The sequence below is a fragment of the Poecilia reticulata genome, chromosome 18, assembly GCF_904066995.2.
Source record: "Poecilia reticulata chromosome 18, P_reticulata-male-v2, whole genome shotgun sequence".
NCBI lineage: Eukaryota > Metazoa > Chordata > Actinopteri > Cyprinodontiformes > Poeciliidae > Poecilia > Poecilia reticulata.
Genome location: NC_088847.1, coordinates 23,378,421 through 23,398,024, shown reverse-complemented (window position 1 = coordinate 23,398,024; position 19,604 = coordinate 23,378,421). Strand labels below are relative to the sequence as shown.

The 19,604-nt window shown below is 37.5% G+C and overlaps 1 protein-coding gene across 2 annotated transcripts in view; it reads left to right on the top strand.

Moving 5' to 3' along the window:
- trpc5a (transient receptor potential cation channel, subfamily C, member 5a) overlaps window positions 1-19,604 on the top strand; it is a 131,345-nt gene that overhangs the window by 96,951 nt on the left and 14,790 nt on the right. For both annotated transcript variants that reach the window (XM_081598915.1, XM_081598916.1), the window contains exons 11-15: window positions 722-861; window positions 3,542-3,742; window positions 5,450-5,571; window positions 14,667-14,862; window positions 15,860-16,069. In XM_081598915.1, coding sequence (XP_081455041.1) covers window positions 722-861; window positions 3,542-3,742; window positions 5,450-5,571; window positions 14,667-14,862; window positions 15,860-16,069 — 869 coding nt within the window. The remainder of the gene's footprint in view (window positions 1-721; window positions 862-3,541; window positions 3,743-5,449; window positions 5,572-14,666; window positions 14,863-15,859; window positions 16,070-19,604) is intronic.

Genomic DNA, 19,604 nt, shown 5'->3' with positions numbered 1-19,604 from the left:
AGTTGAAAACATAGGACTTGACTAATTACTAATTAGTTGACTAATGCTGACATTTTGCATTGTTAATATACTTTACCAGTAAATGATAACAAGGAGAAGTGCTAACTCTATTGGCAGATAAATCAACTTATAACAAGGGAAAAATATCTTCCTGTTAGTGAAATAATCTGCCAATGAAACTAGCACTTTTTTCAACGATATTAAGAATTTATTTACTTAAAACAAAACTATATTTTGCAGAAAAGTTACGTATAGGTTAGTTTGTCTTATTTCAAGTGTGCTTAGATATTTGCACTAGAACCTAAACCAAAAATACTTGGTAAGATTTTGTGTTTTTGCAGTGCAACCTCTTGGTTTGGCATAACTGCAGCTGCTGAAATATTTAGATTTGCACGTCAAGCCAGTCTGAAAATTCGGGTCACTGAAAAGCCACAGAGTCGATGTGTCACAGAACCAAACTCACCAGAGGGATTGATATCAGGCTTAAGGGTTAAACCAAGCTAACCAAGGTCACTTCTCTTATCATAGCCTTAAAATCTTGTTTATTCCAGCGAGGAAATGTCTTCTGAATCATTTAGAGGAAAGCTTGACTTGATGTGAAGTCGGTCATAGGGAACCAAAATGCTCGCTCCCTGCTTAATGACCTGTGTCTGCAGAAAGAGGAGCACGATGATGTATGAACAGCCAGCGATGTTGGGATGTGTCTGCTTGTGTGTTTCAGGTTTTATCTGGGCAGAGATCAAGGAGATGTGGGATGGGGGATTCACAGAGTACATCCATGACTGGTGGAACCTAATGGACTTTGCCATGAACTCCCTCTACCTGGCCACCATATCTCTGAAGATAGTGGCTTACGTCAAGGTAAAGACGTCTGGCACCGTGATAGACGAGAAAATCACGAAGCTATTAATGTTTGAAGATCCGGAAGAGCAATAAAACTGAGCGATTGTGGCAATACTGTGTAATCAGGCAGTGATGGAACAACAGGCAGCTGGCAAATATAAATGTTTGCAATTGGTTTGTTTGCTCAGTAAAGGGGAGATGAAATACTTCTCCATAACCAGAACAATAGAGCCGTGTTTATCTGTTGGTAATGCAAATTATAACACAACAATGACATGAGACATGAGGAAATAACACTGATAGCTTGCAGACTCATTTTCAGTTGTAAAAGATTATTGCATACAAAGTAAGTCCTAATTAGGACACTCATCTTTAGTTATAAAATCTGTGCAGGTTTTCAAGTATAAATGATGCTAAATAAATAGTTTTTAAATAGCAGCCAATAAAAACACAGCAATTTGGACATTGTTCATTTGACAAAATTATAATAATATAACACATTTTCTTGTACAAAGCTGACAAGAAGTAAAGAAAATCATAGTTACCTGTTAGCTTGAATCCCTTAATCTAAAAAACTATCAGATTTTGAGATTAGCTTAATATAGGTTAAGAGAATTATAAACTTACTCCTCCATCCTATCACTGAGTAGCTATCACAATACAGTAGCCAAGCTAGAATCTGTTAGCTGTTTGCTTGACTTAAAGTAGTTTTTTGTATGTATGTGTTAGCTGTTAGATTGATTTCTAAGATCGTTTAATCTTTTATGTTGACTGGTTAGCTGTAAATCTGACTGTTAGTAGCTGTCAACTTGGCAATAAGTAGCCACTAGCTGTAACCAAGCTAATAATAGCTGACTGTTATGGTTTGGTACTGTTAGCTTGACCATAATTAGCTGTTATACGTTGATTGTAAGTAGCTTTTACCATGACTCCTTTAGTTGTACCCAAACTAGTAAAACCTGACTGTTGGCTATTGCCTTTGCTCAGTTAGCTTGACCATAGTTACCTGTTGGCTTGACTCCTTTAGCTTTAACCAAGTTAGTAACAGCTAATGGCACCAATTTCTTGGCTTGGTTCTGTTAGCTTGACCATAACTAGCTGTTAGCTTGATAAGATATTGAGACCTTTATAATTTCTTCATTTGTTTACCAAAGTATTTGTTTGTATGCCAAGCCACTCATAAAAAAAGCAACAACCCTGGCTTTTAAATCTAAGCCATGCAAAACATGGATTAAGTAGCAATCCTGAGTGCAATCGAATGCCTCTCCTTTATGAAGCTGTTTGTTAGACTCTGAGTTAGCATCAGGAGATTTCTACAAATTTTCACTCAGACTGGAGTTTACTGCAGGTAAGGTGCTGACTATTCATAAATATTCCTGACAGTCCCACTTGAAAGAGCTGAGCAGCTTCTTTAATTAAGAGAAAATGATGTAATAAAAAAACACACACACACATTCACACAAACACCAGACGGCTGGGCCAAATGCAACAGCTGTGAGTCACCGACGGTGGCGGGTGGCCCACCTACACAGGTCTGCATTATAATTACATGCACACAGATGCATTTAAAACACACGTACCTCCTTTGACATGTACACAAAGGAGCAGCAGCTGGAAACTTTTTTTTTCCATTTGTATTTTTAATTCTTCTTTAAAATATTCAGCAGCACCAAAAATCACCCGGAGATGTTGAGAGACTTTGCTCCGTCATCCGACTTGATGCGTCCGAGAAAAGGTGCAATTAATTAATGACGGCGCATCTGCGTTCGTACTTTCTGTTTCCGGCTGTGCACCCATGTGTGTTTTAAAAGGACGGGGAGCATTAATGGAGGGAGAGGTAACAAGACTCCAGAGCTGTGGAGGGTTCATAGCTGAATTCAGAATTAGGAGGGAAGCAAAGCTTGAGAAAACGCGGCGAGGCGAGGAGGAAAATGGCGGGAACGAAAAAGGAAGGGAGAAAGACAGCTTTTAATGTGTTACAGACAAATCTTCACCAATTTAAGCTTGGTTTATAGAGAAAAGTAAGAATCTTCCGGTTAATACTACAGCTGAACATATAAAAAGTAAAGCCTGACAAACAGATGACTTATCCATATTTAGAAACTGTTAGGACTGGTCTCGTTGTTCGACCTGTCAGTAGGTTTATGTAAGCTGGTTAGTATGAGTTTGAATTGAATATTAAAAGTGTATCCTGAGTTCTTACAGCTTTAGTTTGCCGGAGTGTTATTCAAAGTGTTGGTTATGAGATGTGATGGGACTCATTTGGCATTTCAGAAATGTTAATTTACATGTTTCCCTATTTCACTGTGTCAAAATGTTTTGTGATTTTGACAAATTCGGGCGCGGCGAGAGTAACAGGGTTTTATTTCAGCAACATTATCCACGTGAAGTTTGTCAGAATTTGTTCATTTATTCTTTGAACTTGTTTCTCCAGACATTTTATTGGTGTTTTAAGTTCTGTCATTCTGTTAGGCTGCTCTTGGCAGTTGGTGGTTACTATAGCAACCAGTAACTGACAGCCCTCCCCCCCCTCCCTCCCCTGTTGCCGTCGGTAACTGTGGTGCAGAAGCTGCTGGACTGATTTTGTTAGACTGAATACAGTGAACCTGAATGTGGTGAAGTCAAACCGACTGCGTTTATTCCTTTTCTTCTCCTCCCACTCCCCTCTTCTCTCTCTTCCTCCTTCTCTCCCTTCCAGTACAACTCCTCTCGTCCAAGGGAGGAGTGGGAGATGTGGCACCCGACGCTGATCGCCGAGGCTCTGTTCGCCATCGCCAACATCTTCAGCTCGCTCAGACTCATCTCCCTCTTCACAGCCAACTCCCACCTCGGCCCTCTGCAGATCTCTCTGGGGAGGATGCTGCTGGACATCCTCAAGTTTCTCTTCATTTACTGTCTGGTGAGGCATCATCAAGTCTCCGCACATGGAACAGAAAGCTCATTAGGTGTTGCTTTTTTTTTTTTTAATGACTTCCTGCTAATCGCTGCTAACTTTCCGATTTCCATTCGTACAGCTCGGCTGTCGCTCTCGCGCCAGTTTAGCGGAGCTAATAGGCTTCCACTGTATCCTGTTAACATTCAAACAACAGAAGAAAATGATGTTTCCTGGAAAATCAATTAGTTGAGTTTATTTGTTTATTTGTGCCAGTTCAAAATCATAAAAACCAGAAGTGGGTAAAGTACCTAAAAATTGTACTCAAGTAAAATATATTTGGTGAAACGTCAGTGACTGATCAAATTATCAACCATTTAATATTTAAAAATGACATAATCAGATGGACCAAAATATGACGTTCAGTGGAAATTTTGGTAATTTAAGGATCATAATGACAATAATTCATATAAATAGCAAAAAAAGTAACAAAATCAGGCAAAAGAAACTTTTTCCAAACCAGTTTCTTTGAATTTTCTGGTGAATTTTTGGTAAAAACTTGTTTGTTTTTCATTCAGGGTAAAAAAATCCAGAAATTTTACGCATGTAAGCATAGAAATACTCTTCTGGAAGGTCGATACAACAACAGCACATCTTTAATGTGTTGTTGTGCTAAGCGGTTCAGTGATTTATAAACTAACAGCAGCATTTTAAAGTCTATTCTTTGAACTACAGGGAGCCAGTGAAGGACTGTAGAACTGGGTGATGCTCTCCATCTTCCTGGTTTTAGTCAGAACTCCAGCAGCAGCATCTGGATCTGACTGATCTTCTAGGCAGACCTGTGAAGACACTGTTGCAGTGATCAACTAGAGATAAAAGCATTGATGAGTTTCTCTAGATCTTGCTGAGACATTAGTTCTTTAATTCTGGAAATGTTCTTCAGGTGGCAGAAGGCCGACTTTGTAACTGTGACTTTATGGCTCTGAAGCTTCAGATCAGAGTTCATCACTACACACCCAGATTTTATCTCTTTTGATCTGTGCATCCTGAATCCTTGAATTTAAAGCTAGCAGATGCTGCAGTTCTGCGTCACGACGGTTAGGATTTATTAATTCCTTCTCAAGGGAGCTCCTGACCTAAAACTCAGTTCACATGTGGGCTGCTTCGCCTCCCTGTGGGCTCCAAAACAATCATAGTGAGCCTGAGGCTCAGAGTCTACGTCACTCCAGCTTGCTTTTGTTCTGTTTGAGATCAAAGCTGTGCTTAAAAAGAGCCTGGAGGGATGCACACTGCAAAAACACAAAATCTTACCAAGTATTTTTAGTCCAGCTAGAAATAAGACAAAATTAACTTAAAAATGACTTTTCAGCGAGATAGAAACTTGTTTTAAGTAAATAATTCCTTAATACGGATGGAAAAGCACCAGTTCTGTTGGCAGATTATTTCACTGTCACTACGTGGGGGAAATATCTTGTAACTGAAATAATCTGCCAGTAGAAGTAGATCTGGGTTGCTAGGTGACGGTCTGGGCTTGGCTGGGGTTGCTAGGTTACGGCCCTAGTGGAACTAGTACTTTTATATTCAATATTAAGGAATTATTGACTTAAACAACAAGTCAACAAAGTTGACTTACTTTGTTGACTCGTCTTATCTTGCTGAAAAGTTACCTGTAAGTTGATTTTTAGCTGAAGAAAACGGATGGAAATGTGCGTTTTTGTGTATCTTCGTGCGTAGGTTCTGTTAGCGTTTGCTAACGGACTCAACCAGCTGTACTTCTACTACGAGACCAAGGCTTCAGAAGAACCGAACAACTGCAAGGGGATCCGCTGTGAAAGGCAGAACAACGCCTTCTCCACGTGAGTACAAGCTTGAAAATATACTGCAAAAGTTGCAGCATACTGTGGTAGTGTCTGTTTTTATCATCCATTATTTAGATAGTGAAGTTTTGGTTTCTTCAAACTTTAAAAAGGTTTCAAGAAAAACCTTTTTTTTGTGGAAATGACTTTGCTAATTTTATAAATTGGTAATCAGCTGATTACCTTCCCTGTTTGAGATCAAAAAGTTTATGTTTGTATTGATTCCGAATATTTCCTGAGGTGGGAAGAGAGCAACGAAAGTAACTCTAATTGTTTTTTACTTAACCAAGAGTACAAAGGATTCGGTAAAAAAGCTACTCAAGTATTGAGGCACTGTTTCATCATAAAATCTGATTTACTTTATGAAAATTGTCAAATAGAAATATTTATATGCACATTCTGGTGTTTTGAAGAATAAAATAGAAAATAAGTAAATACAAATAAACCAAGAAAGTTTTGGACAACTCTTCATGGCACTGTCAGACAACAACAGTTTCTTTAGTCAGAGGCATCATCAGAGTCGCTGTAATACTGACCACTACAGGAGATCCTACCTGTTCACAATTATTAAATGGCATTTCAGTCAATAAAGTAATTTTGAATTGAATAGAAATATCTAACATCATAATAAGATAGTAAATTAGGGCAGAAGTGCATTTCCAAATCTTTTTGTTGTTTTTTTCTTACAATATAAAGCTTTTGAAACAAATACTTACAGTGTTTAATGTTAGAACAGTACTTGACCTTTAAATGGATCAACAGTCTCAGCAGATAGAAAATAACAGAACTATAAAGCTTAAAGCACATTTGCTTTTCATTCAGTAAAGTAACTCCAGCTTTATTTCAAAGTATTATTCAAGAAGAAGAAAATATGGTCAATTAAAGTTATTCATAGAGGTACAGCTTTTTGTAAAAGTTACTCAAGTTAAGGTAACTGGTTGCTGCCCACAGCTGATGGTTTTAACTGGGAATCAGAAACATGTTTAGTGAAATATTTCCATCCTTTGGCCTTAATGCTCCTGGTGATAATCAGGCGCCCTCTAGTGGACAACTGCAGATAAATCCACTGAGTTTGACCCATTGAAAGCCTCAGCAAGAAGGTTCTGGGTTCGATTCCCGGCCTGGGGTCTTTCTGCATGGAGTTTGCATGTTCTCCCTGTGCCTGCGTGGGTTTTCTCCGGGTACTCCGGTTTCCTCCCACAGTCCAAAGACATGACTGTCAGGTTAATTGGCCTCTCCAAATTGCCCCTAGGTGTGAGTGTGTGTGTGCATGGTTGTGTGTCCTGTGTGTCTCTGTGTTGCCCTGCGACAGACTGGCGACCTGTCCAGGGTGTACCCCGCCTCTCGCCCGAAACGTTGGCTGGAGATGGGCACCAGCACCCCTCCCGAAGAAAATGGATGGATGGATGGATGAAGATGTGGACGTTATTCTAGTATTTTAGAGTTGAACCTGTGTGAGAAATGACTCTTGGAACCGTGTGAAGGTTTAGTTAGCGTAGTGAGACGTCTGTGTGGCAGCGCTGCAGCCCGGACAGGAAGCGGCGACGCAGAGCGCTGCTGCTGCTGAGGGAGGCAGCAGCAGAGCCAGTGGGATGAATTTAGATGAGCAAAGTGGTTTGTTTTGGATAATAGTGTTATTGATCTGTTATCGACTCCATTACAGTAAAAGATGCGGTACAATAGCTGTGAGGTGAGCAGGAGCTAAATCAACAGATCACACCCTCAACCTTACATTGTACAGTTTTTGCTCCATTAGCGGCACAAAGAAAAGATTGTTTCTTAAAAACATGTAGTCGTCACCACATTATTATTTTATTTCTGCACAAGATAAATGTTGCATTTGTTCTGCTGAACCTAAAGTCTCAACGCTTTCAGTGAGACATATCAGATTGAACTTTGCTCCACTCTGAGTTATGTTTCTCTAAAGGCAAGATGAAGTAAGATACTTACTTTATTTATGCCTCTGTTTTAATCCTCAAAGGAAAATTTGCCCCTCAGACTCGGACTTGAACAATAAATTGCATTTCTGGTTAATGATGCTACTCTCCCACATTCAAATGCTTTTAATGGGAGAAAAGTGTGAGATTCTCAAAGAGCAGCACCATTTGTGACGCCAAAGTTTTGAATTTGTGTGTCATATTTAATCAAAAAGGCAGCTCAAAGAGCTTTTCATCATAAAGACATGAAACAAGCAATAAACATGACATTTTGTCAAATCCTTTCATAAAAACGGCAAGCAAAGCATCAAACTATATGACAAAATGAGACTGTTTTAAAAAGTGTTTTTGATGTTGATTTGAAATTTGAGGTAATCTACAGAAATGAAATACCAACTACATTGTCTGCTGTCAAACTTCATAACCTCCTGCTTTATTCTGTGGGTTTATGTGTGCGAGACATCAGATCGACACATATCATGTTTTTCATTAAGCATTTAAAAATAACTGTTCAGATCCACATTCTGACTGATACCTTGACAGACATTAATGGAGTGTCTGCACATCCTTAAAAACTCGTATATTCATGTATCTAAAATTAAGGCCTTAGAAAGTTTTAAATTCATTTTAAAAGGCCTTTAACGTGTTAATTACAGATCTTAAATGTAGTCTTTATAGGACAATTTAATATTGCGTATTATATTTATTTTTACTTGTGGTACTTTTCTGTCGCATTCAAACAAAAAAGTACTTTCTGTGACTCGCTAACTAGCTGCTAATATGCTCTTGCTAGCTAGCTAGCTAGCTTTTTGGGTCTAGTGCAAATCCATCGCCAGTTGGCTGGACGAAATTTTATTCAGAGTGGTCTTAAAAGGTCTTAAATTTAATTCGTTGCGGTCTTAAAAGGTCTTAAATTTAATTCGTAGCGGTCTTAAATTTGAGTTGCTGAAAGCCCTGATTAAGCGCCGATAGAAGAAATGATCTTGTTGCTCCTCTCGTGGTTTAACTCCGGTGCCTCAGCTCTGATTGGCTGCTGCAGGACCAGAAGCTGCGGGACAGAAATCAACGTCACGCTGAAGCCAAATGAGCATGCAGCGCGCCGAGGAGACGGCTGAGATGACGCATTATGCAAACGGAGTGATTGCAGTCCTGCAGGCAGCGCGGTCTGCATCATTATTCATGAGTTTACAATGCAAGGATTATTTCCTCTTCTCTGTCTGTGCGTGTGTGTGTGTGTGTGTCTTTCACTCTCTAATTCACACACTTATCATGATTTTGGAGGTTTTTTCACAGGATCACTTCCTGTTTCTGTTCAGGTGTCTCATCTCCCTCCTCCTCCTCTCACTCATCTGTACTTCACACACTTATCACCACTAATGTGTTAGATTGCTTCACACAGGCAGCATTCATACATGTGTGTGTGTATCTCCTCTTTCCCTTCACACAAGTCCTGTAAAATCTCTCATTTTCTTTCACACTCTGCGGTCCCTCGTCTATTTACTTTTACACAAAGCTCTCTTTCTCTGGGGTTTGCAGACTCTGCTTGATCAAACCAAATGAAACATCTCAGTTGTAAACGCTGAAATAATTAGTTCAACAATTTGTTTAACTGATTATCAAAAAGCAATTTAACCTCTGAATTACTGAGGCGTGTTATTCTGTACAAAGTTGTTTTATAGTCACTTAGAAAAGCGACAGTTTTAATTTAAATTTGAGTATATTTTGGTTAGAATCAACAGCTCTAAATCTGAAGTTAAATAAAAATCTATTCAGAAATATTTGGATCTGATGATGTTTACTTACCTGCTTCTTGTTTTACATACATTTTGTTCTTTTTTATTGGATTTTTATATAAATTGTCATGCATCTCATGTCATCATCCGTGACTGCAATATTTTTTTATGGATGGAGTCAAAAACATTTGACTTTGTTTTTGCCCCAGACTTTGCAGAACTTGCCTACCGCATGTTGAAATTGTTTAAATGAAATAATGTTTTTAAAACACCTTACTGATTTTAAATGCGACTATTTTATATTTACTAGTTGCAAATTTATTTCAATTTGTATTAACTGCAACAAGTAGTAGGTACAAATTGATTAGTTATGTATTTTTAAAACATTAAAAATGTTAACACCAATTCAATTATTTTTTTCGGTCGGAACTTTTGTATTCTCACGTTTCTGGTACGCTCTTAAATCTGACGCACAAGCTACCTCGGCTAACAGCGATGGACAACAAAGTTGCTTCTTTTAGTTCACTGGGGGGTTAAATTTTGCTTCTAAAATTGATCTGATTGGATGCTGGAAAACACTATTGTGTTCAAGTTGCGCTAAAAAGAGTTGGCCTGCTAGCGAAGCTGTTCAAGGCTAAATTAGCATCTCAATGCTAAAGATGTAGCAGCTAGTACAGACTAGCAAACACTAATGCTAACGTCCAACTACATTGTCTGCTGTCAAACTTTGTAACTTATTTCTTATTTTGTAGGCTTGTGTGTGGGAGAAAATGTTCATTAAGCATTTAAAAACAACTCCATGTTGTTTTTAAATGCTTAAAACATTTAAAAACAACATCAGTCAGGAGATCCACATCCTGACTGATACCTTTAACAAGGTGTCTGTGTTTGTTAAATTCATTTTTAAAAGTAAGTTAATGTTTAATATGTTAATCATAGATCTTAAACTTTGTTTTGGCAAAACTATTTAACCTTGTATTTTATATGTATTTATTTTTTTCTCGCTGTAATTTTCTGTCAGGTGAAAGTTTGAGTCAGACTCAATCATCTTCATTGCGTTCTGTAAGTCAAGATGGTTGAGGCTACTGCTAACTATAGCTAGCTACAAAGATTTTTTTATGTTTTTTGCCAATTTGCTGGACAAAATTTGTACATTTCTGTAGTGATACAAGTCTTACATTCCATTTATAATTGTCTTAAAAGGTCTTAAATTTGAGTTGCCACACTTCTAAAACAGCTAAATAAATGATCGGAGGTTCCTAAATACTAATCTGATGGTTGAATAACCTAAATAACGTTTAAAACTATAAATATCTTTGTTGTTGAGCTCATATTAGTCAGTATTTAGCATCACAAAGCTCCAGTTTTTAGTCCTCAGTCTGCTGGAAAACGCACAGAAATGTTCCTACAAAAGACGAGCGCCGTTCAGTGGAGTGAATTAACGCCACGAGGTCGGCTTGCCGAGTGTAAACACACACGGGCGCGCTTTGTTTTCTGACACAGAAACAGTGAATGCAGCAACACACACTGCGTCTCTTCTCGGTTCACCTCCCACATAAACTGCAGAAGTATAACAGTGAAATGACTGAGTGGCTGCGAGGATCAGCTGGAGCAGTTTATGACTCGGCTTAGTGGAGTGAGAGATGAGAGGAGAGGAAGAGGAAGAGGAGCCGGCTGGGTGGGAGAAGAGGAGGAGGAGGAGTATGGAAGATGGAGCTTTTTGGGAAAGTCGCTTGTAGAGTTAAAGGATGGTTGTTTAAAGCTCTAAAAGCTTAAACACTTTATCCAGCCGGATCATAAACGTGATGTAACAACAAACATGACGGAGTCTTCAGAAATCTTCCACTGTTGTCATGACGCGTCATTCGATAAATAGTGACACTTTTAGTGCAAAGTTCAGACTTTTAATAGATTTTTAATGGAAGTTTTAATAGAACGCTTCGTTAAAAGTGCAATTATTTACCAAATATGGCAAAGTTGGCACTTTTAATGCAACTGAACATTAAAAGTGTCATTACTTACCGAATGACCCTGTATGACAATGGTTGAAAACATTCAAGTAAAGTGTTGCCATATTTTCTAATTCAACCTTTTTCTGTCCTACCATCACTAACATAAATGAGTGGAGGTCGTTAAAATCGTTTGGGACTTTAAGTTATGAAACTAATGCTACGTTTCAAACCCAAATCTGATTTGTTTATTTATTTTTTATTTTTTGCCCATATCCAACTTTTCACAGAAGAGTAAATGGCTCAATTCTAATCTTTTCTCTCCCCATAAAAATGCGATTTGTCTGTATGTGGTACTGAATCAGATTATTTTCAAAGTGCCTGCAGTCAGTTGGTCAGATCGCATTTAACCCGACTTTTATATAATCATGAAATTCTGCCTCACATCACAGTCCCACCACAAAAGGCCGCTGCTGTTAGCTGTGCTTTCTTTCTGTTTCTTATCCTCCGTTGTCTTGTTGTGATTTTGTGTCATCATGTGGTTCTCAGTCCAAGTCTCCAGAAAGCGGCTGTGGATGATTTAATGGAGAAGTGTTGCTGTGACGATGTGCTGGAAATAGTAGGAGCTTCTTAAAGAGACAGAGGCCCAATTTCAAAGTTGTTTTTAGTCTTTTTTATATAACTAACATAGTTACTTGATTGTGCTATAAAGTGAAACTATGTGCCAAGAAGATACATACATGCCTCTTTGAAAAAAAGCGATGAAAAAGAGTCGTTTGATTTTGCCTGAAGTATAAATATATGTTAATATTTACCAGGTTGATGTGGTGTAAAGGAAACAATATGTTAAAATGTTGGGTATGGAGAAAGTTTGCTTCTCTTCCAAAAACCCTTGGAAGCTCGTTGAGATGTGACGATAAACTTATGTACTTCCTCTAGAAAGCATAGATTAGTCCAAATATATTTACAAATGAACACAGAAATTGTTGATATGCTGAAAATCCAACCTAGATCGAATGGAAAACCTGTAGGATGAGTTGAAGAAACGAAGGAAACACCTGAATCACAATCGGACTGTCTGCTGCGAAATGTTTCAACGGCACCATGAGGCGAAAAGTGGGGGATAATTGAAATAATGAAACATGAAATGATGGAGTTTCATCCCTTTCTCTTCTCGTCCTCCCATCTTTCCCGTTTCATAACCCACACAGCATCACGCTCGGCTGCTTCATTCGCCGTTGATTTAATTCCCGTCTTTTCTCCCTCCGTTTCTCTCCTCTCCTACACGACACACCCAGCCTCTCACCTCCACACGCCGTCGCTCCATCACTCAGATGATGGGAGCAAAACGGCCTGCGCACCGACTGATCAAATGTTCCTGCAGCGCAACAATCCTGCCGTTCACCACAACGAGAATAAACGCTGCATCCCTGAATATTTTATGCAGCATAAATATAGAAACGTCCCCCCATTTCCCTCGCTCCCCCCGTCTGCGTCGTTCTCTTGATGTAGCGTCGAGCGCCGCCAATTGTTGCTTCATCAAAAATTCAGCAGCCGCAGTTGTAACAGTGACGGCCGCACAAAGAGACACGCGAAGGCAAGCAGAGGACAGAGAGCAGAGAGGAAAGATGAAGGATGGAGAGAAAGAGATCAGGGAGGGAAAAACGACAACAACTCGGAAAGCAGGAGGGAAATGTGGAAAATGTGAAAAATATGGAGCTGCTTCTCAGAGTCGATCAGCACATTTTCTACTTTTGTGTTTCGATGAAGCGACTTCTTCTCGAGCTTCTTGGTTTAACTGGCCGGGAAGTTTTAGGCGAAGATGTTCAGGCCGTTTGGGTGTCCAAACAAATGATCGAATCAAGGAAATAACAGCAAAGCTGACATTTCTTTTTGTTACTTGGATTATTTGGGGGTTTTTTTCATAGGAAAAGGACGTCATTCAATGTGGATCCAAACCTTAAAATGAATTTTCCCTGTTTGTTCACTGCAAAAACACAAAATATTACCAAGTTTTTATTTGTGTTTTGTAGCACAAATATTTCAGTTCCCTTGAATTAAGACAAAACTAACTCAAAAGTATCTTATCAAGACATAGGAGCTTGTTTTAAGTAAATAATCCCTTAAGGTTGATGAAAAGGAACTATTGGCAGATTGTTTCACTTATAACTAGAGGAAATTTATCCACACTTTAATATTAATGAAGTTTTGTCTTAATAAAATGTATCCACTAGAAACTAAAATAAATGTATCCACTAGAAACTAAAATAAATATATCTACTAGAAACTAAAATAAATATATCTACTAGAAACTAAAATAAATGTATCCACTAGAAACTAAAATAAATATATCTACTAGAAACTAAAATAAATATATCTACTAGAAACTAAAATAAAATGTATCCACTAGAAACTAAAATAAAATGTATCCACTAGAAACTAAAATAAATATATCCACTAGAAACTAAAATAAATATATCTACTAGAAACTAAAATAAAATGTATCCACTAGAAACTAAAATAAATATATCTACTAGAAACTAAAATAAATATATCTACTAGAAACTAAAATAAAATGTATCCACTAGAAACTAAAATAAATATATCCACTAGAAACTAAAATAAATATATCTACTAGAAACTAAAATAAAATGTATCCACTAGAAACTAAAATAAAATATATCCACTAGAAACTAAAATAAATATATCCACTAGAAACTAGACCAAAGCGTCTAGTTTTCAAATCCTTTTGAGTCGCTTTCTTTCGAAACGGTTTCCATATTCCAAGTTCAATAAATTAAATTAAAAGCTGATTTTGTGCAGCAAAGTTTGTCTTCTGAGTGAAAGTTTCTGAAAAGACACAGTTTGACTCCTTATTCAAGCTTGAATAAAAATATGGATTTAAATCAGAGACCAGAGTTTAAGCTTCTCTCTGCGCTCAAACTTTGTTTTTACTGCTTGTTATGCAGACTGACAGAAACCTGCAGCAGCCAAATCTTTGCTGCAAACATGATTGTACAGGTTGAAAAACCCCATCTTTGGGGAAAAACTCCAATCTATCTGGTCTAAAAAATAATCTGCACAATATTTGTAGTTTGTACAATGTGCTGTGTCTCCAGAAATAAGGTGTAGAGTTCAGAAATGCACAGGAATATTCTGTATTTTAATTTTTATTGCCTTCAGAAATGGAATAAAATATGGAAAAGCATCGTTTACAAGCTTCATTTCTCATAATTTCTAAAGATGACAGTTTAAATATTAAAATTTCTCAAAAATCCTTTTCAGATAAAGATGGCGTCACAGTTTTGTCATGTTTTGACCATTTATTATTGTTTCACTTTAATAAAAACCCCGTGAGAGCTCAGGGTTGTGGACATTTGACTAGCCAAGGTGTTATTTATGGTTCATCCTCTTAGTTCCTCTGCAGATCTTTGTGCTAATGTCACATTAATTGCCGTCTTTCTGTTCCCCCTCAGGTTATTTGAGACCCTCCAGTCGCTCTTCTGGTCCATATTCGGGCTGCTCAACCTTTACGTCACCAACGTGAAAGCTCGGCACGAGTTCACCGAGTTCGTCGGGGCGACGATGTTCGGGACGTACAACGTCATCTCTCTGGTGGTTCTGCTGAACATGCTCATCGCCATGATGAACAACTCCTACCAGCTCATCGCTGTGAGTTACAACCTGAAGCGATTACAGCCTCTCTGGTCGGGAACAGGATTCAATCGAGGTCACAGGGGCCACAAATTAGCATTTTTTAATCATTATTTCTAAATGGTTTATTGTGTTTTTCAGCTGGAGGCCAAACGCTGCAAAAACGCAAAATCTTATCAAATATTCTTGTCTAGTTTTTAGTGTAAACATCTTGGAGTAAGAGAAAACTAACGTACAAGTTAATTTTCAGCAAGATATACAAGTCAATAATTCCTTAATGTACATTGATAAGTACTAGTTTCATGGTTTCAAGTAAAATAATATGCTGAAAAGCAATGTGTGAGTTAGTTTTGTCTTATTTGTAATGTTCTAAGATATTTGCACCAGAACTAGACAGATACGTAGATATACATGATAAGATTTAGTGCGTGTGTGTGTGTGTGTGTGTGCTCACATTTGCAATAAAATATTAGATTGGTTCTGGGATCTTACCTGGGCTCCTTTACTGCTGTTGACGTTTCTGATTTTGAGGCAACTCAGTTGTGGTTGTTTTCATTAAAAAAAGAAACTTTTAATGAAAAAAGTTCATTAAAAAACTTTTTAATGAAAAGGTTTTTTCATTAAAAAGTCACACAAGACTTGTGTGACTTGTTTTCACACAGGTCACTAAAAAACCCACTCCGCCATCATTTTCCTACCACTTCCTGTTGCCTTCTTCTTTGTCGTTTCCAGCAGTAGTAACATCTGGTGGTTGATTATGTGACGATGCGGGAAAAAAAGTGTTTCCATTGTAGTTTTGCCAAATAAACCAATTTGATACGGGGAAGACAACCACCTCACTTTTATCAACATTTAGCTTTTTTTTTTTTTTAATTGCCGTGTTTCCATTAAACAAATATATTTTCAAAATGTCAAATTGCACAACTGGTCAACGGAAACGCAGCTCCTGCAAATGTTTGAACCAGAAGAAACGTGTAGCTCTCCCAGACCGAAGAGGTTTCTGCTGGTTTTGCAGGACCACGCCGACATTGAGTGGAAGTTTGCGCGCACCAAGCTGTGGATGAGCTACTTCGACGAGGGCGGCACGCTGCCCCCTCCCTTCAACATCATCCCCAGCCCAAAGTCCTTCTGGTACCTCCTGATGTGGCTCCACAACAAGCTGTGCAGGAGAGGCCAGCCGCCCGGAGAGGCCTCGCACAAATGCGAAAACCTGCGAGAGTTCACGGTGAGAATTACAGTGCTTCATGTCGCTTCATGTCAATAAGTATTGATTTGGTTTTTTTGTTTCAAATATCTGAAATCCTGCCAAATTAGTGACGTGACATTTAATGTTTTATCCAGTTTTCACTCCAGTTTGTCGTTTTTTAATTTTTACGCAGTTATGAGGCAAAACCTTAAACTGCTGCTTTGCCAGTTACTCAGCAGGTTGTTGCTAGGTAACCAAAGAATGAGTGAGTTGCCAGGTAACCAAAAAGTGAGTGAGTTGCAAGATAACCAAAGAATGAGTGAGTTGCCAGGTAACCAAAGAATGAGGGAGTTGGTAGGTAACCAAAAAGTGAGTGAGTTGCCAGGTAACCAAAAAGTGAGTGAGTTGCCAGGTAACCAAAAAGTGAGTGAGTTGCCAGGTAACCAAAGAATGAGTGAGTTGCCAGGTAACCAAAGAATGAGGGAGTTGGTAGGTAACCAAAAAGTGAGTGAGTTGCCAGGTAACCAAAAAGTGAGTGAGTTGCCAAGTAACCAAAAAGTGAGTGAGTTGCCAGGTAACCAAAGAATGAGGGAGTTGCTAGGTAACCAAAGAATGAGTGAGTCAGTTGATTTCACCGAGCTAGCTTAGCTAGCAGTGAGAGATTGAAAAGCTAAAACCTTTCGTCCGCCCCTGTGCGGTTCTGGATCGGAGTTCAGTGAAATTACTTCATTTTCTTTCGGACGTGTTATTGATACTACTGATATTGATCACATGTTTATCACAATATATACTTTGCTATTGATTTATTGTCCAACCACAATAGAATAAATACTTGTTTTGCTTCTTTGAGTTACTGTCATTTGCTAATTTTATCTCTTTTTACTATTATTTTATTAATTTACGTTATAGTCACGTCAAGTTACATCAATCAGTCTCTCCGGTTTTTTGCGGCTCACACATATTTGTGCCAATTCAAAAATTGTGAGTTTATTGCCAATTTTCCACAAAAATGGTCAGACATTGGGTTTCAGTTATCGCTGACTCCCACCTGCTGGGGGCAGTGTTTCTTACTTTTACCACACTGCTGCCTCAGCCTTACTTGATACCAGGTTATCAGCAAAACGTCGCATTTAAACGTCATACATAAGCGCAAATATTGCAAAATTTCTTGCAAATACCTCTAAATTTTTGATTTTGATTACAAAAATAATCGCAAATCCCTGGAGAGATTGATCTGAGTAAAAACATGTTCAATATCATTTAATTTTACCAAGTATGTATCGAATGCAGAGACGGCTACGACATCAGTTTGACGCCCAGCTATGAAGGAAGCATTTAAACACCAAATTGTTGTTTTTCTGTCCCCATAGTAAAATTAAAAACAAAAGGAACAACTTTTCCAGCAGAGCTGTGTCTGGTTTTTCCGCAGCAGCCTTCATTTACACACATAATATATGAATTATGAGCTGCCGCCGAGGCGGTTATGAAACGCTGTGTGTAACCCAAGGAGGTCACATTTCCAAACAATCAACTCAGAATCATAAATCATGCTATATTCAGCGTGTTGTATCGGCAGCGACAGTTATTTAATGAGAAAAGTTGAGCCGAAGAAAATATTAGAAAGCAGCACAAAATGCTGGATGATGATCGACTCGCAGCCGCAGAGAAAAACTGCAAGACAAATAAGTGGAAACCTGCAACGCTTGAAAGTTACAACCAAATTTAGAAATGTTTTATGGAAATTCATTAGTACTAGTCAAAATAGAGGGTAAAGAAGATTTAAAAGGAAGTTTTATGTTTGTTTAAATCTTCCTTTGCTAGCTCTAATTAGCCTAAAACAATATTTATGCTTCATGCAGCGTCTTGATTAATTGGGCTCTGATTATCCAGACTGAACTGCTGTTGCGGCTCTTTTTATTTTGATTACAGTGACTGAGACGATTTATTTGATTGAAAACAGATTATGATTTACACCTGCAGTTAATCAGAAAGAAAGCAATTGTGGTTAGCAGCCCTGATAAATGCTGCAGCAGAAAAAAATAATAAATTGCTAAACGATTAACCTCATAAAGAGCCTCTGGCAGGAGTCTGGTCAGGTTGTACCGACCCAGCAGCACAGAGTGGAAATGAAAGGTTCTTGGCTGATTAGATAAATGTTTTCCCCGTTCTGAAGGTAAAAATACAGGTAAATATGTTTATGTAACTTTACGTTAGCATTTAATTTTCTATTTCGTTTGTTGATGGTGATTTCTTTATCGTTTTCTGGTGGCAGGATTATATTTTCAGGACTTATTTAATGATAAAAGGCTTGATTTGGGGTTATTTCGGGTATTTGTACGCTGTCAATATCTTACTTGAAAGTGATCACAGTTCAGAAAGAGAAATTCTCATGAAGGACACGACAACTCAAATAAGAGACGGTTAAATTTCTATCAGGTCAAATTTTTTCTTGCAATTCAGTCGAACATTATGAGACATTTTTACAAGATAAAGCTTTTTATGTAAGGCTCTAATTTCTCTGATCTCGGCTGTTTGCACTGCAAAACTGAAATCTTAGTAAGATTAAATATCTTAAATTAAGGAGATTTTTCTTGTTTTCTTTCTGACAAGATAATTTTTCTCACCAAGAGGGATTTATGTAAGAATATTTTTCTTATTTTAAGTGTTTTTGTACTTAATTATCTCAGTAAGATATAAAAGCTTAATGTTAAGAAAATATTACTTATTATGAGTAAATATGTGCTAGAATCTAGAATATCAATATTTACCAATCAAACTTCAAGTCTAGAACTTATTTTATACAAGTAAAATTTCTTATTTCAAGCACAGAAAGTGAAATCACATACTTAATTAAATGTATTCAGATAATTAAAACAGACTATGTCCAAATGGAATCCTTTGTGTTATTGTCAATGAAAAATTAAAAAACCCATGAACTTATATTCTTGTATAAGTTGGCAGAGTGTACAGGAAATTGTAATTTAATATTTAAACGATTGACATTTAACACAACAATTTCAGAAACAATATCAGTTTATATATCAAGATAATTCTTGGCATGTTTCCGTCTGCTGTGGACCTTAATCTGATCTTCTTGATGCAAGATGTGGGACCTCTTACTGACATGTCATGAAATTTCTGTTGATGTGTGATTTGAAATGGCTGGTATTCCACACAATGAGATTAGAATCAACAATATTGATTAGCTCAATGTCATGATAAATATTTTAACTTTTGGTTTATATTTCAAATTCTTACTTTATAAGTTACTAATATTAGTTTGAACAATATTTTATTAATCATGTTTGTAACCCCTTTTATGACATCATACAATCCACATGGGAAAGCGCCCAAAATGTCAGTGAGATAGTATTAATGTTCGATACAACAGATTTTCTTTCCGATCCAATACAGAGTAAAATTTAAGGTGGTATTGGCAATACAGATCCCATACTTTGTGCAAAAGACAATTAATTTGTTTCTTAATTAAATAAAAATAAATGTAATCCATATCTTGGCTTCATAAAAAGAACACAATGTACTCTGATGCACTCATTTTAAACTCAGAAGTACA